Consider the following 24,201-nt stretch of genomic DNA (forward strand, 5'->3'; position numbering starts at 1 on the left):
TTAGAATATCATAAAAAATGTTTTTTTTTTCATAATTTAATTCAAAAAGGTAAACTTTAATATATTCTATATTCATTACACGTAAAGTGAAATATTTCAAGCCTTTTTGTTTTAATTTTGATGATTATGGCTTATAGCTCATGAAAATCAGAAATCTAGTATCTCAAAATATTAGAATATTTGATTCTGAGCTTGAGTAAAACAGTATAAATACTGTACATCTCTCGGTCTAGTTCAGTCCACGCAACCACAATCACCTTAACATGAGCTAATTTTATCCCTAATCTATCCCCAGTGATGAATCCTGTGGCGACGGTGGCAAGGAAAAACTCCCTCAGACAACATGAGGAAGAAACCTCGAGAGGAACCAGACTCAAAAGGGAACCCATCCTCATTTGGGCAACAACAGACAGCATGACTATAACATTAACAGTTTTAACATGAAGTCAGTTTCGTGGATGTTATAAACTCTTCATTGATGGAAACTTGAGTGCAAAACTGTTCGTGACAACTGCAGTCCTAAAGTTAGCAAGTCCACTGTAGTCCTCAGCCATAAAAGCATTACTGTAAGAGTCCAGAGCGTCCTCCAAGTGTGACTTTCAACTGTCCACATGGGGCCGTCCTCCACAGGAGCGATGTGCTGAGACTCCAACCAGACACAGGGCACCAGGATGGATCAGGCAGGTCCGAGGAGCAGAAGAGGTTCAGCATCTCGATCCCAGGATTGACATGCAACTCAGAGAGACAAACAGAGAGTGTGTGTATGGGGGGGCACAGGTTGTGAGGTCTGCCCTAATAAAGCAGCAGCCACTACACCATCAACAAACTCGAGTGAGCAAGCGAGTGGGGACTGACAGCATCCATACATCCCAGTTTACCAAACCACTCTGTCTGAGGATCCTCCAGATCTACACCTTTACCTCAACACCATTAACACAAAGCTTGACTAAGCAGATATGTTTTCAGCCGAGACTTAAACGCTGAGACTGTGTCTGATTCCCGAACATTACTGGGAAGGCTGTTCCATAACTGTGGGGCTTTGTAAGAAAAGGCTCCGCCCCCTGATGTAGCCTTCACTATACGAGGTACCAGCAGATAGCCTGCATCTTTTGATCTAAGTAGGCGTGGTGGGTCATAGAGGAGCAGAAGTTCACTCAGGTACTGTGGTGCGAGACCATTTAGTGCTTTGAAGGTCAATAGTAGTATTTTATAATCAATACGAAATTTGATTGGGAGCCAATGCAGTGTGGATAAGACAGGGGTGATGGGGTCATATTTTCTAGTTCTAGTAAGGACTCTTGCTGCTGCATTTTGAACTAACTGGAGCTTGTTTATGCACTTATTGGAACATCCAGACAGTAAGGCATTACAATAATCCAACCTGGAGGTAACGAAAGCATGAACTAGTTTTTCCGCGTCATGTAGTGACATTAAATTTCTTATCTTAGCAATATTTCTGAGATGAAAGAAAGCTATCCGGGTAATGTTATCAATGTGAGTTTCAAATGAAAGACTGGGGTCAATAATCACTCCGAGGTCTTTTACTGCTGCACGTGAAGAAACAGAAAGGCCATCCAGAGTTACTGTGGAATCAGAAAACTTACTTCTAGCTGCATGTGGTCCGAGTACAAATACTTCAGTCTTGTCAGAGTTAAGCAGAAGGAAGTTAATAAGCATCCAGTGTCTAATGTCCTTCACACATTCCTCAATTCTATTAAGCTGGTGATTTTGATGCAGAGATTAATGAAAGTAGATCAATTTCTCTAAGGGGAGTAAAACATTCTAATTGCTGATCTGATACAGTTATTTTGTATCACCACATACAGACGTCTTCAGGAAAGGGGCAACAACTGTCACATTCCTAATATCAAGCCACTCCTGAACCAGAGACAACATCAGAAGCATTTCACCTGGGCTAAGGAGAGAAAGAACTGGACTGTTGCTCAGTGGATTTGATAAAACACAGAGGACTAACACCAGTAGATGACATGGCACCCCAAATCATCACAGACTGCGGAAACATCATACTGGACTTCAAACCTCTTGGATTCGGTGCCTCTCTACTCTTCCTCCACACGTTAGGACCTTGATTTCCAAATGAAATGCAAAATTTACTGAAAAGAGGACTTTGGACCACTGAGTAACAGTCCAGTTCTTTAACCATTCAGCCACAGCTTCCCCATGGACTGCGCTGTTGAACTGAACTAAACCGAGAGATACATGGCATTTATACTGTTTTACTCAAACTCAAAATGAAATATTCTAATAATTTGAGATATTGGATTTCTGATTTTCATGAGCTATAAGCCATAATCATCAAATTAAAACAAAAAAGGCTTGAAATATTTCACTTTATGTGTAATGAATATAGAATATATGAAAGTTTACCTTTTTGAATTAAATTACAGAAAAACTAACTTTTTCATGATTTTCTAATACTTTGAGATGCACCAGTACTATGTTGAGCACTAACTGAGAGGAACAAAAAGCTCTGAGACCCTGATTTAAGGATTTCAGGATTTCAGCTGAATGTTTTGAAGTGGGATGAGTTACGGTGGTTTAGCTCCCAGTGGTTTAGCCCTATCTTCAGGTATTTTACCTCCATCATTGAATTGAACTAAGTTTGATCATAATTTTGTCTTCTAAGACACCAATAACAGTAATTTATCAGTTTTTATAGTTAAGGATCAGAAATTGTATTGCCTGCAGCCATATACTGATTTCTTGTCGAAGTTAATCCTGCCAGCAATAAAATTCTGACGTGAAGCTTCAGTTCGGCTTTTCATCGTAGTTTGGAGGAAGGATTATTGCTTGTCCTTAGCACAGAACAGGCCCCAGTGGAGGAAACTCACAGCTTTATGTCCCACACGGGATGAAGAGGATAATATAATAATAAAAATAAATTATTGCTTGTGTTTGTTTAACATCTGATAAACAAACTTTCTGTGGGCCTTTCTGTGAGGAGTTTGCATGTTCTCCCTGTGTCTGTGTGGGTTTCCTCCTACAGTCCAAAGACATGCAGTTAGGTTAACTAGCTCCTCTAAATTGTCCATAGGTGTGAGTGTGAATGGTTGTGTGTCTCTATTGCCCCTTTTCCACCAAATCAGTTCCAGGGCTGGTTCGGGGCCAGTGCTTAGTTTGGAACCGGGTTTTCTGTTTCCACTGACAAAGAACTGGTTCTGGGGCCAGAAAAAACGGTTCCAGGCTAGCACCAACTCTCTGCTGGGCCAGAGGAAAGAACCGCTTACGTCAGCAGGGGTGGAGTTGTTAAGACCAACAACAATAGCAAGACCGCCAAAGCCAACATAACAAAGGCTAACATAACCATCTCACATTCAGTGTAAGTAAGAGTCAAAACGTTATTAGGTTATTACCTGTCTCCTAGAACGTAATCGCTGTCCACTCAAAACCTGTTGATCAACACAAACATATTGGATCTGCCGTTTTCTGATCCCAATGAAGCACCGTAAAGCCAGAAGCAGCAGCTGTACAACGCGAAGTCATCCATTATTGTTGTTGTTGTTGCTGCTGCTGCTTCTTCTTCTCCGTGTTGTTGTTGCTTCGATGTTCGCGCCAAGGTTTATGCAAACGCAGTGACGTAACTGACATATACAGTGAAGTAATGACGTGGCTCCCCTTAGCACCCTGAGCTATGGAAAAGCAAACTGGTTCTCAGCTGGCTCGCAAGTTGAACGAGTTGTGAACCAGCACCGGCCCCGAACCAGCCCCGGAACTGATTTGGTGGAAAAGGGGTATATGTGTCAGCCCTGCGATGACCTGGCGACTTGTCCAGGGTGTACCCCGCCTCTCACCCAGAGTCAGCTGGGATAGGATCCAGTCCGCCTGCGACCCTGTAGGACAGGATAAGGGGCTAGAGATAACGGATGGATGGACTTGAACACTAGTCAGAGTTTCTTCAACTACTTTCATAGTTTACAGAAGTCAAATGATAAATCCAGTCAAAAACATCAAGTTCAAACTTTCCTTTAAAAGCTCTGTTCTCTTTAAATCTAGAATGATCCATCATAGACGTGTTTGTTCAACTTTATTCATATTTAGACATGGGTGAGAACCACCAGGGGTGGGTTTCGTAGCTCAGATCTGGCAACCCTGCTCTCAGGGTAGAACGGAGGGTGTGGAATGAATGCGGACTCTTTCTCTTTACATTTCTTCTTCTTTAAAAAAAAAAATCTATACAAGAATTAATTTTGTTCTTTGTATCACTGACAGTTATTTTTTAATATAAATAGTTTTTATTTTGCGCCTGTGTGTCAGTATGAATTGCCCTTTAGTTGTTTGTGCCCAGGAGAGCTTCCTGACAGTTTGTGGTAAGCTTCACCGGGGACTGAAGGCCTTCACAGGCTCCAACTTTAAACCCAGACACTTTTAGCAAATAACTAAACTGCGGTTTAAAGGCTGTAATGATTTGAGCTGAGCTGAGGTAAAAACTGTGCTGAAACACCTGAGCTAGCTAGCATGCTAAATATCCTTTCGTTTGGCTAATAAGTTAGCAAGCTACCGAGCTTTGACTGGAATTAGCATCAGCTGTTTGTCAGATACAGTAGGAATAAACAACAACAACATGTTTATCAAAACACAACTCGGTGACCAACTGAACAGTTTAAAACACTACCTGCACTGGTTATATTTGTTAATTTCACGGCTAACTTTATCTCGCTAACCCTAACAGACTGCCTCGCTAACATGCTAGCAAGAGTTCCACTAACGTCAGTTAAATAAATTAGCTTCGTCATTTATTTTTACTATTATTATTATTATTATTATTATTTTAAATACATTTTGGCTGACTTTGCATTTACAGTGTCTTTACATGCTAATATGTCAATAACGGATGTCGTAAGAAGATAGAATTATTGATGAACTAATTTATTTATCGTTCTTAGGAGTCACGTGACCTGTTTATTCAGCTGTTAATGTTAAGCAGGAAATTATTTATTACAATGTGCTATGGGCTTTTTTTTTTTTTAGGATTACTTTTAATTAAAATAGCAACTCGGGTACAAGTTTACAATATTAACCTCTTTAGAGGATGAGAAAATTGTTTTAAATTATTATTTAAATTTTGAACTGATATTTTAATCAGTTTTTATTCCTCTGTCAGTGCCGCGTCCTGCTCTGTTTGTTTAACCCTTTGTTTTGTCTGTAATAATGGCAGAACGTGTTTGTGTGAAACCCAGGAACCAAATCAAGAGTTTTAAAGTGAAGGGAAGGGTACACAAACTTTTGCACTCAGCTGTGCACCGTGTTGAGCAGAAGAGACTTACCAGTTGTTTGCTCATTAGTAGTTTTGTAACGGTACACACCAAGTTGTGTAGCGTGACCACGCTATCTCTGTTTTGGTTTAAAAGCAGAACTGGGTGTGACCTAAACAGGAAGTGTGTGTGTTTTTTAAGTCAACTCTGGACCGCGTCAGCTGTGGCAGAATTCACGGTGTGTGAATCCTGGCTCTGATGGTTCTTCCACCACAGCTACATCAGTCCGTTCTCCTCTGGAGATGTTTGAATCTCACTCACACACTGCGCATTCAGTTTTTTAATGTATATTAATGACTTGTTGTTGTTTTGTTGCAGCTCTCAGTCCTGATACACACCTCTCCTCTCAACCACACACCCTGTCAACCTTTAATAGAAAACCAGGAGTAATGTGTCTCCTGTTCTCCTCTGTATTTGTCTCTGTTTATTCTAAATAAAACGCTCATATTTGGTTAAACCTCTGATCTGAATGTAGCCTGTGACTCACCGGACAAAACGTGTACATTGTCATTCCGTGTGTGTGTTTTTAAAAAAAACAAACAAAAAACTCCCCAAAGCTTCAATATTACTCTTGTTGATAAGTTTTATCTTCAGAAGTTTTGTAGTCACACTTATTTTTCCCGATATTCTACTAAATTCTGATGGAGCTTTTTTTTAAGGTGTGAAAAACATCAGGGATTTGATGGTATTTTTTTCGGACAAGTTCTTTTCTGTTCTCGCGCCTGTGTCGTGTCTGTAAACACCGCCCACATCCATGGCATAAAATAAACCAATGGCTCAGACAGACAAACTTGAAATCCAGGAATCCAGGCTGATATCAGGGCAGATATGAGTCGTCCTCCATGTCTGATCCGTTAAATCATCGCAAATGTTTTAGGGCTGATTTGAGAAAATATTAGGGAGTAAAATATGATGTACAAATGGATAAAATTGAGTAACTGTCAAGTATAAGAGGAATAAAACACATTAGCCTGATGTGAGATTTGTAACTTGAGTGTTTTTTTTTTTTCTTTCCCCTTTAGGTGAGACAGTGTGTGTATGAATGAGGCAGCACCATGGCTGCGATGATTCCGCCGGTGAAGCTGAAATGGTTGGAGCATCTGAACAGCTCATGGATTTCAGAGGACAGCGAGTCCATCTCAACGCGAGAGGGCGTGGCTCTGCTCTACTCCAAGCTCCTGGCTAATAAAGAGGTGGTGCTGCTTCCTCAGCAGGTTCTGTGTCTCAAAGGTCCCCAGCTGCCTGATTTTGAGCGTGAATGTCTGTCATGTGATGAACAGGAGCACTATCTGGACGCACTGCTGGCCAGTCAGCTGGCTTTGGCCAAAACCGTGTGTTCGGACTCTCCATTCGCGAGCGCGCTGCGCAAACGTCTTCTGGTTCTACAGCGTGTCTTTTACGCTCTCTCCAGTAAATACCACGACAAGGGCAAGGCGAAGCAGCAGCAGCACTCAGGCGAGAGCGCGCTGAGCTCCTCTGAGCTGCAGGCGGCAAGCGAGCGGCCACGATCGAGTACAGATGCGCTAATTGAAATGGGCGTACGCACCGGTCTGAGCTTACTGTTTGCGCTGCTGCGTCAGAGCTGGGCCCTGCCCACCGCCGCCCCCGGTCTCAGTCTCTGCAACGATGTCATCACCACGGCGATTGAGGTAGTGGGATCGCTGCCTCCACTGTCACTAGCCAACGAGAGCAAGATCCCGCCCATGGGCTTAGACTGTCTGGTGCAGGTCACCGCCTTCCTGAAGGGTGTGATTGCCTGCCAGTCCGGGGCGGACGTGGTGGGGCGGAGACTGGCCTGTGAGCTCCTCCTGGGTTTAGCGGCGCAGAGAGGATCGCTGCGTTATCTGCTGGAGTGGGTGGAGATGGCACTGGCTGCCTCGGCCGGAGTCAGCAGCCTCGCGCAGAACCAGGAAGGCCTGATGGGATACGACTGCTTCATGAACATCCTCATGCAGATGAGACGATCGCTGGTACGTCCTTCACGCCTCTCAGAGTCTCAGTAAAATGAACAAAACACAAAATGATCACATTTATATTCGCTTAATGAACAAAATGATGATTACATTTTTCTGTCAGGAAAAATGGGTCTAACAGAATCAGTTTAATAAAGGTGTTTGTTAGAGTCGTGCAGAATACTTTTGTGTTTCTATTATCTGTTTTTATAAATATGACATGAACACATTTTAGAAAAAAAATTATGCAGATGCTCTGCCAAGATAAGCCTGTTTCTGCAATCAGGGATGGCGTTAGGATTTTTCATTGTGGGTCCCGGGACCCACATGACTGGCCAAATTGGGGTCCCTGGCATTTTTTGTGAGTCCCAAATGTAAATATTAATAATAATAATAATAATAATAAAAAAGCCAGAGGGGTGTGTGTATAGCCATACAGTAGCAGTGTGCAGCCACGATCTTGCCACTTTTTTTCCACTTACAATCCACGGAGTTAAAGGGTTTTCGGTCATTCTTTGTGAGTGGTTAACCTGGAATAGAATATGGAGGACTTTCATTGACGTCACAGATTTTTGTTTATCACACAGAATCCGCCCACCGGGCAAACCAAAACAGCTGCGACAGTTAATAATGAAAATCGAGATGACTGCAGTCAGTACACGCTCTCTGAAACTATTAAAATGTATTTTATACCAGCAGATCGCATTACATCCAAAAGCTGAAACATGCAGGCATCACAGATCCATATAATTTACCCACAAATATGTTTATTATTTATTCTGCACACTTCTCTGTCTGTGTCTCTCTCTCTGTGTGTGTGTGTGTCTGTGTGTGTGTGTTCACTGCTTCAGATGGATTAAATGCAGAGGAGGAATTTCACTGTGCTTGAGTTTACATGTGACAAAAAAAAAAAAAAAAAAAATGCTGCTTCTTTTTAATTTACCCCCATATATTATTTGATCCACTTGAAAAGTGTTCAGCAAACCAGCTACCGGATTTGGGACACTACGAACTATTTAGTATTTGGGATTCAGTATAACTACTGAACTATTTAGTGTTTCGGATTTCTAAATACACTGAAGATGCTAAAGGCTTACAAAAGTACAGATTCCTATCAATATTCCGATGCAGATTTTGTGTGGGAATGTTGTAGGAGATTCCTGATAAAGGAAAATACTTTATTATGACAGGTAAGATCAAAGGGTGGTGTGGGGCGGCACGGTGGTGTAGTGGTTAGCACGATCGCCTCACAGCAAGAAGGTTCTGGGTTCGAGCCCCGTGGCTGGCGAGGGCTTTTCTGTGCAGAGTTTGCATGTTCTTCCCGTGTCTGCGTGGGTTTCCTCCGGGTGCTCCGGTTTCCCCCACAGTCCAAAGACGTGCAGGTTAGGTTGACGTGGGGCGGCCTTGGGCTGAGGTGCCCTTGAGCGAGGTACCGAACCCCTGACTGCTCCCCGGGCGCTCTGGTGTGGCTGCCCACTGCTCTGAATGTGTGCGTGTGTTCACTGCTTCAGATGGGTTAAATGCAGAGGATGAATTTCACTGTGCTTGAAGTGTGCATGTGACAAATAAAGGTTTCTTCTTCTTCTAAAGGAACACTTCTAATAGGAATAAACAAGCCAGGGCTGAGATCTAGAATATTTTATGGTGTTTAGCCAAGTCTACATTATCAGTACATAACAAACATGCTGCTAGTCGAGCCAAGCATTAGGTCTAATAAAATATATCACATCCAAAGCCGGGGCGGCACGGTGGTGTAGTGGTTAGCGCTGTCACCTCACAGCAAGAAGGTCCGGGTTCGAGCCCCGGGGCCAGCGAGGGCCTTTCTGTGTGGAGTTTGCATGTTCTCCCCGTGTCCGTGTGGGTTTCCTCCGGGTGCTCCGGTTTCCCCCACAGTCCAAAGACATGCAGGTTAGGTTAACTGGTGACTCTAAATTGAGCGTAGGTGTGAATGTGAGTGTGAATGGTTGTCTGTGTCTATGTGTCAGCCCTGTGATGACCTGGCGACTTGTCCAGGGTGTACCCCGCCTTTCGCCCGTAGTCAGCTGGGATAGGCTCCAGCTTGCTTGCGACCCTGTAGAAGGATAAAGCGGCTAGAGATGATGAGATGAGACATCCAAAGCCTACATCCAGATCTATATTTTAACGTTGCACAGAGCTTTCACACTAACTGAATATAAAATGTTCTCCACGCACATGGGAATGTACTTATCATCCGGTCTTTCTGTTTAACTATAGCTTGCCATTTTTTTCGTCTTTTTGGGTTCGCTGGGAAACGGTGAAAAGTTAAATCAGGCTCATCTCCATGTCTGTTATTACACCCAAAAGCACTACAGGTCTTTGGCATTGTTCTTTTAGATGGAACTTCTACAAGTTTATCTGTAGATGTTTACTGAATTGGGCTTATAATCACTTGCGTACACTTGTGCTGGTTGCTGGCAAACACAAAGCTCACCAGGCAACATGGCCGCATAAACAACCCTGCAGTTACGATGATGTCACGTGAAAGCAACCACGATATTGTGACCTTTTCGTTCTGCTCACTTTTGCTTTGTTTGTTAAACAACATAATCTAACAGATTTGCCAAAGCAATCAGGAAGAATTGCATTAAAATCCTACACATGCATTTTTGTGTGTAAAAATGCATGATTTCTGCGTTAATGTGATCCCTGGGAGTTATTAAGCTGCACTTTTTATTTTTATTTCTTTTATTATTGGTAGAAGAATTGTCTTGGTTTGGAGACAGGAAGATGTTCTTTAGAAACAATAGTTTAAGAAAACAAAACCAAAATGCCCAGGAATTTAGATGGTCTTGTATTTGGCACACAGTATCCTGTTTTCATTACAGTTACATGTTTGGGAGATATTTAAACATCTTCCAACAAGAGTAGTAGTGTTTGAAGAAATTTCAGATAACTGTGTGTGTGTGTGGTTTTTTTTTAATATTTACATTCAGGGTTCATCGGCAGACAGGAGCCAGTGGAGAGAGCCGACACGGACTCCAGATGATCTGTGCTCTCTGTATGAAGCAGCACTCTGCCTCTTTGAAGAGGTAAAAATGAAGTTGTTTTTGGAATAATTCAGAATATTTAAATACTTTCTTCGTTCATACTGTTATGAGTAGCACGCTTTGTGAGCACAATCGCTATCAGGTGCATTAAAATGTAAATAACTTTTCTAGAATTTCACCAAAACTCATTGAATTTTCAGCATTGTAAGAGAACTCCCTAAAGTATTATTCAGCAAAACCCCAGAATGATAGCACAAATCTAGAATTTTTAACAGAATTTTAGTTCTTAAAATTTAACGTAATTATGGACGTCACGCGTAACATTTACACCCGTGAAAAATCACTTTGAATGCTGTTTTGAAAGTTTTGATCAAATATTCTCTATAATAAAAAAATCGCTTAAATATTATAAACAGAGTCTTTTAATGTATCAAAAAATAATTTTAATAAAGCAAGGAAATTCGGAAGAAAATTTGTTTTTTCTTTTGCTTGTTGTGCGCGTCACGCTACCAAAATCTAACTAACCCCTTCATGAACAATTCCAACTTTCATGGACTTGTAGCGCGAATAAACCTTTCAAAAAAATATACATAATACTTCTCACCCAGTAAATTAGAATCCTGGTGATTTATATCCTCGTAGCTTCAGTAGATCTAGAGATTTAGTCGATTTAGTAAATCCCAAACGCTGTGAAACACGCCAGCCATCTATGGTGAGAAGTGCTGCTGTAGTTGAGAAACTCTCATTTCTCCCGCTTCCAACTAACTCCGTGACCCAGACCAAAATAACAATGTCACGCTCATCACTTAAGGATGATTTATACCAAGTTTCACGGAAAATTACAGCGAAATAAACTTGCTAGAAGCATTTTTCAAAATCCCAAACATTATGAAACATTTCTTGTAGGGTTTCAGGTTACAAATTTCGAGAATAGAGAAACTGCGGCGCAAAAGTTTGCCACTAAACTGGCGAAAATACTCCATCCTAGCGAGTTTCACAACCGAACTAGGCTACGTGACAGTCCGTGACCACCCAGGAATGTTCTAGAAGGTACGCTTCTAGGCACGTGCGATCGAGAAAGACGCAACGTGAAGGTAGTAAAGGTAGTATTTCCACTGTCTTATGATGTTTTTGCTTGTTTTAGCGCGATAAACAATGCATTATGGGTAATCATTAAAATGCTGATTTCAAGGTTAAAATGGGTAAAAACAACTAATTTATATAGATATTGTAAAAATTGTGCCTAATAGTTATTTCAGTACATAAAATCAAAACCTGAATTTTTAATTTTTTTCCCTATGTTACACCATTGTGCATCTATAGCATGCTACTCATGTTACTGACGGTGACGTTACAGGTCTGCCGCATGGCATCGGATTATTCGAGGACGTGTGCGAGTCCAGACAGCATCCAGACAGGTGAGGCGGCCATGGTGTCTGAGACGTGTGAGGTGTACGTGTGGGGCAGTAACAGCAGCCACCAGCTTGTGGAGGGAACGCAGGAGAAAATCCTTCAACCCAAACTCGCGGCCAGCTTCAGTGACGCACAAACGGTAAGAAATCGATATATTAATGTCTTGTGAACAATGACGATGCGATAATCACAAACCTTCCAACCGAGCAGAATCCGGAAACGAGCATCGCTGTGGTGTAAAGCTGAATCATTCCTGTATTTAAAGCCGAACCAATGAGCTTTGGTTGTGTTTATTATGTAATTCCAGATCGAAGCTGGTCAATATTGCACGTTCGTCATCGCCTCTGACGGTTCTGTTCGGGCTTGTGGAAAAGGAAGCTACGGCCGCCTGGGTCTGGGTGACTCCAACAACCAGTCCACGCTGAAGAAGCTGACCTTCGAACCTCACCGTGCCATCAAAAAGGTTTCCTCGTCCAAGGGCTCGGACGGTCACACGCTGGCGTTCACGAGTGAAGGGGAAGTGTTCAGCTGGGGCGACGGAGACTACGGCAAACTGGGACACGGCAACAGCTCCACACAAAAATACCCCAAACTCATACAGGGACCCCTGCAGGGAAAGGTACTGAGCACTGCGTACAGTATACTCGCATCACCTTACTCTTGTATGTACTCCATAAGAGGCTGTGTCTTCAAGTTTCATGCGTTTGTGAAGGTTTTTTACTTTTTCAGTCAAAAATCTTAATTGCATAATTAATGAGAGTGAAAACACCTTATTATTGTCCTTTATTCTGGTGTGTGTAGGTGGTGGTGTCTGTGTCGGCCGGCTACAGGCACAGTGCAGCGGTTAGTGAGGATGGGGAGCTGTACACCTGGGGAGAAGGTGACTTTGGAAGACTGGGTATGTTTACATGTTTTTATCTTTGTTTGTTAACTGAATTTGTGTTTACACTTGAGTTATAGAGCTAAATGTGAATGAGTGTGTTGTGTGTGTTGTTTTTAGGCCACGGCGATAGCAACAGCCGTAACATCCCCATGCTCGTGAAAGACATCAGTAATGTAGGCGAGGTGTCCTGCGGCAGTTCTCACACTATCGCGCTGTCGAAAGACGGACGCACTGTTTGGTCCTTCGGAGGCGGAGACAACGGTGAGTCATATGTGTCACCCGGCGTCTGTATTTGCTACACTCTACAGCTGTGAAGACAATATAATATAACTAAAATAAAAAAAATCATAACTTGAAGACATTTCTGCGATTCCTAGGTTTACTAACAAAAGGACTTTTCTGTGACCACAAGCCTTGACCAGCTTACTTTTTTAATTCCAGGTGTAGTATTTCATTTAGGACTACTGTACTGTAACATGTCAATGTTTTATCACAGGACTAAAAACCAAATTAAAAAAATCCTTGTATTGATTTTCCAGTCTAGCAGGAAAAGTGAGTGCGTGTATTTTTGACACGAAAGAATGCATCTCATTAACGCCATCACATCCAGCTTCTGAAATGTGTGGTAACTCTTCCTTAATGCAGGAAGCGAATTTCATTTATTTTATTTTTTGTGAAATTGACTAGTTTTAGTGTATACTCTGTGTCCAAAATCGCTCACTCGTTCACGACTCCGTACTCACTATGTAGGGAATTATTATATAGAGCAGGGCTTTTCAAAGTGTGGGGCGCGCCTCCTCTAGGGGGCGCCAGAGTTCTTCGGGGGGGGCGCAACGTGAGGAAAAATAAACCAGAATAAGTTACTATTGCGGACTGTAGGACTCCCTATGTGTGGGTGGAGCACAGAGGACGGCAGGACAGGGATCAGTTTCCAAAATAGTGTTTATTGCTAGACTTTTCAGTTTAAACAATAATTCATTCATTCAACAGACACACACACAACCGGCGTCTGGTTCAGGGATGAGCCACCTCCGCTCTCACTCTCCCTCCTCATATAGGGCGCGGTCACTGGGAAGACACACAAACACAGGTTAATTGCTCTCAGGTGAAGTGATTCTGCCACTTACCTTCCCTGACTCCGCCCTCCTGTCACAGACCGGCGCTTGACCACGCCCCCGCTGCCACACGGACATTTAGCGAACTTCAGCTAGCCTTTGCCAGAGACAAAATGGATCGATTTTTAGTACCTAAAGCTACAATGAGTGCGGAGACAGTCTGGGCCAAGCAAAAAAAGAAGGAAGTATGACCACGATTATTTAAAATTTGGATTTTCATGGACTGGATGTGAAGATGCTCCACTGCCACAGTGTGTTGTCTGCCAAGAGGTGCTAGCTAACGGTGCTATGAGATGTTTAAAATGTGTAAAACAAGATGTTTTAAATGTGTAAAAAAAAAAGATGTTTTAAAAAAGCACAGATGTTTGAAATGTGTAAAAAAGATGTTTTAAAAAAGCACAGATGTTTAAAATATGTAAAAAAAAAAGATGTTTTAAAAAGCACAGATGTTTAAAATGTGTAAAAAAAAAAAGAGGTCTTAAAAAAAGCACATGTTTAAAATGTGTAAAAAAGAGGTTTTAAAAAAGCTCATATGTTTAAAATGTGTAAAAGAAAAAAATTGTGTACAACAACCATTTTTTTAAAATACGAATGGAACATTAAATATCGCAACAACAAAAATTGTAAGGGGGGGCGCTGTTGTTTATTTGCTCTCTGAGGGGGGGGGGCTGACTCTCCCACACTTTGAAAACCCCTGATATAGAGGACTATACAGTGAGCTCATTGGTAAAATGAAAAAACGCTTTCGGACACTAGTCCGTCGCGCTGGTATTTACGTCATTACTGTCGCACAATTAAAACATGCCAGATCAGTCGGCTGGTGGGTTTCAAAATAATAAATACATGCGTGTATTTTTGTGATAAATCCATATTATACTGAACGCATTTCCTACATTAATCAATACAAAGTCCCTGCATCTTTCAGTTCTTTTAAATCAAGGCTGAATCCTTTCTTCTTCGCCGCTGCCTTTTATTAAATCACATTTGAGACTTTTAATTTGATTTCTTTCAGCACGACTGCAATGCATGATGGGATATATTGCTTGGGTAGTGATCATCGGTTGTACACTACTTTTTGTGATGCATTGTGAGATACTTTGAGCACACTATATAGGGTGTAAATAATCCTCACTATCGTTTCGGACAGCACTACAAAATGGCGTCCTCACTATATAGTGCCCTATATAGTGAGTAGGGAGCGATTTCGGACACGGTTAGTTTCAGTTTTTCAAGTATAGCAAGGCAAGAACCTTCTTCTATGGAGTGTTAAGGCAGCTGGCATTACATTACAACCCCCTTCTGGAACTAATACGTTAATGTCTTGAGGGGAAAACAAAACGAAAACTAAGCTAATTTTACTGTTGTTTTTTATTTCAGTTAATGAAAATGTTTCCGCTGCTAGTTTTAGCTTTCTTTAACTACAGGATATTAAACCTGGCTTATTCGACTGTGACTCTCAGGACCCTGTCAGATTAGTAGCGTACAAAATCCATCTTCATCTTTAGAGCGATGTTCTTCATAAAAAAGTAGATTGTGAGTTTCTCACACAAACCCATGTGTAAATCATGTGACCTCATGTGGGGTCGTAACCTCTGGTTTGAGTTATAAAAAAAGATAGTCAGGGTAGCTATGATATCTCGAACAGTGTGTTGTGGTGGTGTTTTGTGTGATTGTGTCTCTGGGTTCTCTCGGACAGGTAAGCTCGGTCACGGTGACACCAACCGCGTGTACAAACCCAAAGTGGTGGAGGCTCTGCAGGGGATGTTCATCCGTAAAGTGTGCGCCGGAAGCCAGTCTTCTCTGGCCCTCACCTCTACGGGACAGGTACGAATGTGGAACATTAGAGAAGTGCATCATCATGTTTTTGTTAGTCGAGTGTATGACAGTGTGTGGTGTACTTGTTTCCCAGGTGTACGCGTGGGGTTGTGGTGCATGTCTGGGCTGCGGATCCTCCGAAGCCACCGCTCTCAGACCTAAACTGATCGAGGAATTGGCCACCACCCGTGTTGTAGATATCTCTATAGGAGACAGTCATTGCCTGGCTTTGTCACATGGTAAAATACCACACACACCTCGTAACAGCATGATTTATTCTCAGCTTAGCACACATGGTGCGGGACGATGATGCATCGTGTGGGTGCAGTAAATGCAGAGACGAGATGAGAAACGCGCTGACTCAGCCTTAAGGTGATGAAAAGGGAGTTCAGAAAGTGCATCAGAGTGAGCGTGACTGTTTGTTGTTATATTAAGCCAAACTCTGGGGTCTCAGCCATTTTGCACACCACCAGAATTTTTTTTTCTTCACTCTCCCATTATATATAATATTTATTTCAGCACAGCCTTCAATTTTGCAGTACATTCCTGGTATAACTTTTTTATAAAGATCATTAAAGTCACCATATATTCACAAGGGATGCCATGTCCCTTCAGCTTCTCTGTGTCAAGTATCGACATTCTTGAGTTTGAGAACCGTCCAGCTGTGTTTTTCGTTGCCATGGTGATTGGTGCTACACCGATTTGAGGATTTGATTGGACCAGAGACTGAATAACAAGACTTCTGATTGGTCTGTGGCTCTCATTCGGGTCTCAAAATGATCCTGTTGTTGCTCAAATTGAATTTTAAATGAATTGCAGCACAAAATCTGAACATCATTAGATTTTGTGTTTAATTCTGATATGGGTGGGATTTGAGCACAGGAAGTAGCGGTGCTATCTGCAAAAGAAATCAGTGTTGCACCATATCTAGACACAAATTAGTGCCCAAATGACATTTAATTATTGTTTTGAAAAGATCTGTTCCACAAATTCAAATAGCTTCAGTTCTATTACGATGTAGTACTGGATTCTCTTCACTTTTGAATCCTTTATAAATTTACAATTTATATAATTTCTCTGTTTTGATGGATATTTCTGACTCGCCCTGAATGCGTTCTGATTCTTCTTCTTGTTGCTCTTATTTCATTTTGTAGATAATGAAGTTTACGCCTGGGGAAATAACTCGATGGGTCAGTGTGGTCAAGGCAACTCAACCGGTCCCATCACCAAACCCAAGAAGGTGATTGGTTTAGATGGAGTGGCCATTCAGCAGATTTCTGCAGGCACCTCCCACAGCCTGGCCTGGACCGCCCTTCCCCGAGACAGGTTAGCAGCATTCGCATCGCTGACAACTTGATGGATCGACAAGGAACATGGTCTAACATGAGTAATATGATTCGTCTACAACTTGAATGTTTTCTGACTTCAAAACACAACTCGTGTCATGCAGCAATTAGTGAAGCTATCTGAGTCAGGTAGCTTGTAAGGAGTTAAACTATTTATCCAATTTAGTAGTGATAAATTATTATATATTCCTGGTGTACACAATATATCTTGTATGGCAAGTCTTCAAGTCTCTGTCCTGCTCTCGGGGCATATTGATGTTGATCCTAAAAAGAGTTGATTCGCTAATTCCAGGTGCTGAAAACTAAGAGTCAGACACAAAACATCAGAGTTGGTTCCACACAATGAAAGTGAATTGCTTCTCACATGCATGCACACAGCAAGCAAAATGAATTTAGCATCAGAGAGTTATGGTTATGGAAACACAGCTGATATTTATTTTGTTAATATTTTATTATTTTGGCTTTAAATACAGCTAAGATTTTTTTTTTTTGCCAAAAATTGTCGTGATTAAGAAAAAGAAAAAAGTGATGAGCATTAAAAGACAGAGATGGGACCAAGTCACACATGTGCAAGTCTCAAGTCTTAACCTTCAAGTCCCAAGTCTTTTTTTGTCTTGGGCAAGTCAAGTCACAGGCTATGTCAAGTCCAAATCAAGTCACCTTAGGCGTATTGGCGTAATTTTAGCAGCAGAATATGAATTTAATACATTGAAAAGGCAATACATAAGTAAATGTCAGTAAACATCCCTGGCACATGTGCCCAACCTGTTAAATATTTGCATTTTAAATACTTGTTCTGTAAAATACATAAAACAAAACAGTAATAATGTCACAGTTATTTATTGATGGCAAAATTGATTGCAAGATTGAAAGCCAACTAAGTTTCTCACATTGTCATCAGCCAACAAGAAAAATAAACAGAGAATTGGCATTCTGTTATGTGCGTAGTTAAAAGAGGGTAGGACGACACCTTGGGTTAACAGGGGCATGAGCTCCTCCAATCTCTAATCACGTCAGATGAGATGATTATTATTAATAAGATACACGTGGGGAAACCTGAAGTGACTATGTTTGCGCCAGTAAAAAAAAAAATACAAAGGATAGAGAAATGTGTCAGACATAATTTAGGTCTCAAAAAGAAGACCTGTTCGCCCGTGCAAAAGTGACATCATCTTACCCCATATGACAAGCTACAGAGGTGTGTGCAAAAGCGCTCTCTCCCTCTCCGAGGCTGCCTCAGCCTGTGCGGAGCGGGGACATATAGAACGACTTTGGCGCGGGAGTCTTGGTTCCCGCTATAATAGATTGTTACGAAAATAAATGTTAAATGAAATATGCATCCCGCGCATTCCTTTCCACAGGAACTTTGCTCACAACGTTTCGGTCGTGGCTAACGCGCTGTCCTCCTTACCACAAGTGCAACGTTTCGGGAACAATACGGAAAGGACAGTGCGCGGGATTCATCTTTCCTTGAACAATTACCCAGAGACTTTTTAAATTACCTCACTGGGAAATATCCAATGCACCTGTTCAGGTACAGAGTTGTGCTCTCTAAATTGTAGTCATTCAAATCATTGTTTTGGCGGCCTGGTAGCCGGATATACTAAATGTAAATTCATGGTTTGGATGACTGCACAATTTATTTTCATAACACTGTGTTACAGCGGGAACCGAGACTCCCGCGCACAGTCAGCCTGTTTTGCAGAGTTCAGTATTGCTGCTAGCCTGTATTCAAACAGCGAGTGGCATGCCGGGGAATCCAAATCGTGGCGCTTTTTTCAATAGTGCATGACAGGCAGTGGGACGGAGTTTTCTTTTCTTTTTTGATTGGGTAGTGTGACGAAAAAAATGTGCAGGTTGCTGCACTGCTATTTCAAACGGCTATGATAAACTCCCCTGCCTCTGCCCTATGGACAGTCTGTCTAATGTACACGAACACACTTGCACGAATTTGTACTGCTCATGAACGTGTACATGTTCACAAGCTGACCATTAGCTTAACCCTGAAACAGAACAACAGGGTAGGAAGCTGCTTGTTATTCAGCATCACGACTGCAAAGTGCACAATCAACTTACTACTACTGATATACAATATCATTAAACTTGACGTAACTACATTGCTTACCAGCATTCACATAAGAATTTCACAATAATAAACTGAATCCCTAGCTACATCCGCAACGGCTAAAATCCTCCTACCGCTCACTCTCGTGGCTAACATTGGCTAACGAGGAGTTTAGCTGCTATCACCAAATAACAACACATTAATAAACTTACTGGGCAGAATGGATCTTCAAATGTCGGACGAAATTGGAGGTCGTGGTCTGGCTGCCAGAAATCGTCACGTTGCAAATCTTGCACTGCGCCGTTCGTCGTTCAAGTAGCCCTTGAAGCCGAAAGTGATTACTCTTGGGATGGCTGACATGATGATATGATGTGAAATCTGTGAACACATCGTGGCATGGGGCGTGCCGGTATATAGCCCACGCAGAGAGCGTGCCTGATGGACAGGGCGGTGACAACGCAACGGCAGTGCAATCAAAATTACTGAAGTACCGTAAAATACCAAATAATAGCCGAGTTCCAATTAACCGCCGAGTTCCCTTTAACGGCCGGGTGTACGCGTGTGTTGTGACAAATAAAGGCCGGTTCCGAATACTCGCCGGGGTCTAAAAAAAAAAAAAAAGCGTCCGAACGTTCTATCTAGAATCTTGAGGCCCAGCACTTTTCTGGTTTTCTGGTGTTTAAACGATTTTGCATTGCATAGTTTTCTACCGAAACAATATGAATGAATGAATGAATGAATGAATGCAAAATGAAATTATTTCTATAATACTGTTTACAACATTTTGTTACGTGATAATAAACATGCCATTTCAATGTTATAATCTTGGTCTACCGTAATATTTCTTGAGGAATGCAACTCCGTAACTTTTGACAGATGTCTTAGCCAATTACGTTTGACATGGGTGTGTGGGATATCACTTACGTCATCGAATGAGGAATACCCCTTTGGGTATACCCAACGAAAGCCAGCATGTGTGGTGACATTGAGGACTGCGGGTTTCCAAGGTTGGACTGCTGCTTCTGTTAAACGACCTAAATTGCCGAATGCATGCGTCAAAGCACACACTGAGTTTTATTAAAGACCTTATACCATTTCACTTGCCCTTACCCATTCGGATCTGGAAGACGCTTTACAAAAAAGGTGAGAGCGTTCTAACATGCATTTCAGTCTGCTCGCGGCCAATCTAATCCAAGGGGCCTTTTCAACAAGTAATCTGTCGTGCAAGTTGGGCAGAAGCACGCGTCAGGCAGGCAACATGTAGGCCTACAAGTCAGTAACCTATTCAACTAACTTTCATCCGAACTTTAAGTTTTCTACGGGGTCGAGCCACCGTACCAACTCACTCGGCGAATAGGCTCATATCCGCCAAATAGGGAGACGTCTTGGAGAGAAACGTGAGAATGCAAGATGACAGTATGTAGCCACTGCAGGTCACTTATTTTTCAGCATAAGAAAAAACCCTTTGGTTTGACACTTCGCACCCTAATTATGTTGCTTCAACGTTGCGCCCTCCATGCAATTTCAGATTGACAGACATCGCGAAGCGCAAAGGGTGGAGGCTGCATGGGTGAGGGTGATCGCAAGTGACCATAACTTTGCAGAGTAATTAAATCACAGTGCTGCGCACAGACAGTGGTGTGGTTTCTTGATTATTTTGTAAAGCATGCACTTAACTAGTCATTAACAGGAAAAGGTGTGTGATTTATCCTTTATTCACCCCGACTGTGCCATGCGAAGATGCATTCTGCGTCTTCAAAATTCCCTGAAGTCAGCACCGTGCTATCTGTAATCTAACTCTAAACAAACTGTAAGTTATACTGGTTAAAAGTAGGCCTATCTGAGAATGATTTTTTCCCCGTTTTGAGGTAGATTTTGGGGAAGGTGTTTGTGAAGAAGGAATTAATCGCCTGTTCCAAATAGCCGCCTAGTCTCTAATACGCGCCAGGTCTCTTACGTGATTGAGACAAATAATAGCCCGGGCTATTATTTGGTATTTTACGGTATGTGCATATTACATTTTATTTTCACAATAAAAACACGATGGAAATAACATTCAAGTCACTAAAGTCATCGTGTGTCAAGTCAAGTCAAGTCCCGAGTCTTAAACTTCCGAGTCAAGTCTCAAGTATTTTCATGTTTTGTCAAGTCACAAGTCATGAAAACTGACTCAAGTCCAAGTCCCCAAGTCTCAAGTCCCCACCTCTGTTAAAAGATGTACAACTAGAAAAGCACTCGGAGAGCGCAGACCTCCGCCAAGAATTCTTTAAAAGAATCCGGGATCCAGATGGTGATCCGGATCACCGCCAAAATTTAACGGATTGTTACTTGTGCCCAGTCACACCTCTGGAAAAAATTTCAGAGCGATCTGTTCATAACTTTTTCCGTAATGTTGCTAACAGACAAACCAACGCTACCGAAAACATAACCTGCTTGGTGGAGGTAATGACCCTGTTAATTGATTTAAAATTATGAAAAATTATTTTTAAATACGTATTTTTGTATTTAGTGTTTTTAAAAATACAGCAAATTAATTAATTGATGAAACAATTAACAGTTTAATCAATTATCAAAATAATTGTTAGTTGCAACTCTACTGATATATATTCTAATGCTTAATATTATGTTGTGTTAGTAATAGAATTGCTCGTTTGTTTGTGTAGGCAAGTGGTGGCATGGCACCGGCCGTACTGCGTGGATCTGGAGGAGAGCACTTTTGCTCATCTGCGTTCGTTCCTGGAGAGATATTGTGATGGCATCAATAACAAAGTCCCGCCGCTGCCCTTCCCTTCCTCCAAGTACATCAAGTCTTCCACTCTGTTAATAAGTAGTAAAGTACTGAGTGATGGGGTGGCTTGATGAAGCAGTGTTATTTTTTTTCCTATAACAGCATGTCCTGAAGTGTTTTATTCCTCTTACACCACAGCAATTTGCTAAGAATTACATTTTTTATTTATTTATTAAAGAACGCGTCATACTTTTTACCTCTTTATAGTTACATTTAATGTTCTGTAAAACAAGTTCTGTTAGTTCCTGTTGTCACTTAGGTTATAGTAGGTATAAATGGTTGTTCCCTTACCAACCTCTTTTTTTTTTCCCTCTCTCTGAAGTTAATAAGATGAAAAACGCAGCTTGTTACGTAATCCTTGTAAAAATTACAGACAGTATCTGTGATATCTCAGGAAAATATACTGTGATCTAATTCATCATAACAATGTTATATCTTCATATCTCCAAGCCCTAGGGATCATTCTTCTTATCTTTTCTTTTGTTTGTACCACAGAGAGCACCATAACTTCCTGAAGCTGTGCCTGAAGCTCTTATCCAACCATCTGGCTCTGGCGCTGGCAGGGGGCGTGGCCACTAGTATCCTAGGAAGACAGGCTCGGCCTCTTCGCAATCTGTTGTTTAGATTGATGGATGCATCAGTACCTGATGAGATTCAGGAGGTGTGTGGGTGTTTGTTTCTACATTTCCGTTTTGATAGATTTTGGTGCCTTCATGTTTTTACTAATTTTGTGTGTGTGTTTTTTTTCAGGCGGTCATTGAGACTCTATCTGTAGGTGCCACCATGTTGCTGCCACCTCTGAGGGAAAGAATGGAGCTTCTGCACTCACTCCTTCCTCAAGGACCTGACCGCTGGGAGAGCCTCTCTAAAGGACAGGTGAAGTGCTCTCTCTCTCTCTCTCTCTCTCTCTCTCTCTCTCTCTCTGCGTGTGGGTGTTAACGTGCGTCTCTGTTCACAGAGGATGCAGCTGGACATCATTCTAACCAGCCTCCAGGACCACACCCATGTGGCATCTCTGCTGGGCTACAGTTCTCCTCCGGAGGTCTCCGAATCCCTCACACTGTCCTCAGACCCCACGCACACACCGGACACACACCCCGACACACACCTCGCCGAGATCCTCATGAAGACTCTCCTCAGGAACCTGGGCTTCTACACGGTGAGTGCAGAACATCAGGTGCAGTTTTACACACACTTACTACATCTGCTGAGTCCATGATATGTGTGTGTGTGTGTGTTTACAGGATCAGGCGTTTGGGGAGTTGGAGAAGAACAGTGATAAGCATTTACAGGGAACATCTTCATCTGATAACAGTCAGCCCGCTCACCTTCACGAGCTCCTCTGCTCTCTACAGAAACAACTGCTGGCCTTCTGCCACATGAACCCTGTCACAGAGGTACACACACACACAAAAAAAAAAACGTGAGAGTGCAAGATACACTCAAAGGGAAAGCATAGTGATTGCGTAACTGCGTGTGTGTGTGCAGGACTCCAGCAGTGTGGCCCTTCTCCATAAACACCTGCAGCTTTTGCTGCCTCACGCCACAGATATTTTCACTCGCTCAGCCATGCTTCTAAAGGAAAGTTCTGGAAATGGCAGCGTGCGTGAGAAGCTACGAGGTGCGTGTGCATGCACTCACAATTGTACGCAGTTTTACACACTTGCAAACAAACGTCCCATTTGTTTATCCCTGGGACAGTGAGGTTCAAACTGAAGACCTTTTGTAAATATTTGTGTGTGAGAGTCATGTTACCATCTTGTTTTTCTAAAATCTATTTGAAATTACTCATAGTTTTGATTTGTCAGACAGTATAATTAGTTCAAGTTAGGAACATAAAACAGATGCATGTCTTTTTTTTTTAATAAACACTCTGGTGTGTGTGTGTGTGTGTGTGTGTGTGTGTGTGTTGTAGATGTGATGTACGTGTCTGCGGCAGGGAGCATGCTGTGTCAGATCATGACATCGTTGCTGTTGTTGCCCGTGTGGGTGGCTCGTCCACTGCTGAGTTTCCTTTTAGACCTCCTGCCTCCGTTAGACCGCCTCAACAGACTCCTGCCAGCCGCCGTGCCGTTAGAGGACCAGGAGCTGCAATGGCCAGTTCAGGGTAAAATAAATATATATTTTTAAAAAATCTAACTTTATGCCTATTTTAAAACTGATTTATTTAATGTAGTGTGTAATGAGAGTACTCTCAAGCACTTAGTTGAGTCTTTGTGACTGTGGCAGGAATCTCAGAGCTAGCAGAGCCGGGGTGTGTGTCCGGTCCTGCGCAGTCGTGGGTGTGGCTCATGGATCTGGAGCGCACGGTGGCTTTGCTGATTGGGCGATGCCTGGGGGGAATGCTGCAAGGCTCCGCCCCTTCGCTGGAGGAAGAGCACACGGCGTACTGGTTAAAAACCCCGCTGTTCAGCAATGGCCTGGAGACAGACATACCACAGCTAGGTAAACACGCACACACAAGACAGACACTGAATATTAATCACTCCACGCCAGATTATTCAGATTAGGAACTTCACGTTGTGTGAATTTATGGATGCTAT

General features: G+C 42.2%; 1 protein-coding gene across 5 annotated transcripts in view; it reads left to right on the plus strand.

Moving 5' to 3' along the window:
• The first annotated feature begins 4,091 nt into the window (after positions 1-4,091).
• The window catches only part of herc1 (HECT and RLD domain containing E3 ubiquitin protein ligase family member 1), an 80,931-nt gene continuing 60,821 nt past the window's right edge, over positions 4,092-24,201 (plus strand). For 4 of the 5 annotated variants that reach the window (XM_060940759.1, XM_060940762.1, XM_060940761.1 and 1 more), the window contains exons 1-18: positions 4,092-4,328; positions 6,296-7,243; positions 10,180-10,275; positions 11,591-11,785; positions 11,954-12,265; positions 12,448-12,544; positions 12,647-12,790; positions 15,341-15,468; positions 15,554-15,698; positions 16,614-16,785; positions 21,534-21,668; positions 22,154-22,319; positions 22,409-22,534; positions 22,617-22,817; positions 22,903-23,055; positions 23,147-23,279; positions 23,574-23,765; positions 23,888-24,103. In XM_060940759.1, coding sequence (XP_060796742.1) covers positions 6,329-7,243; positions 10,180-10,275; positions 11,591-11,785; positions 11,954-12,265; positions 12,448-12,544; positions 12,647-12,790; positions 15,341-15,468; positions 15,554-15,698; positions 16,614-16,785; positions 21,534-21,668; positions 22,154-22,319; positions 22,409-22,534; positions 22,617-22,817; positions 22,903-23,055; positions 23,147-23,279; positions 23,574-23,765; positions 23,888-24,103 — 3,526 coding nt within the window. In that variant the 5' untranslated portion in view covers positions 4,092-4,328; positions 6,296-6,328. The other variant, XM_060940760.1, reaches the window with a different exon arrangement.

The sequence above is a fragment of the Neoarius graeffei genome, chromosome 15 (genome assembly GCF_027579695.1).
Source record: "Neoarius graeffei isolate fNeoGra1 chromosome 15, fNeoGra1.pri, whole genome shotgun sequence".
NCBI classification, from domain to species: domain Eukaryota; kingdom Metazoa; phylum Chordata; class Actinopteri; order Siluriformes; family Ariidae; genus Neoarius; species Neoarius graeffei.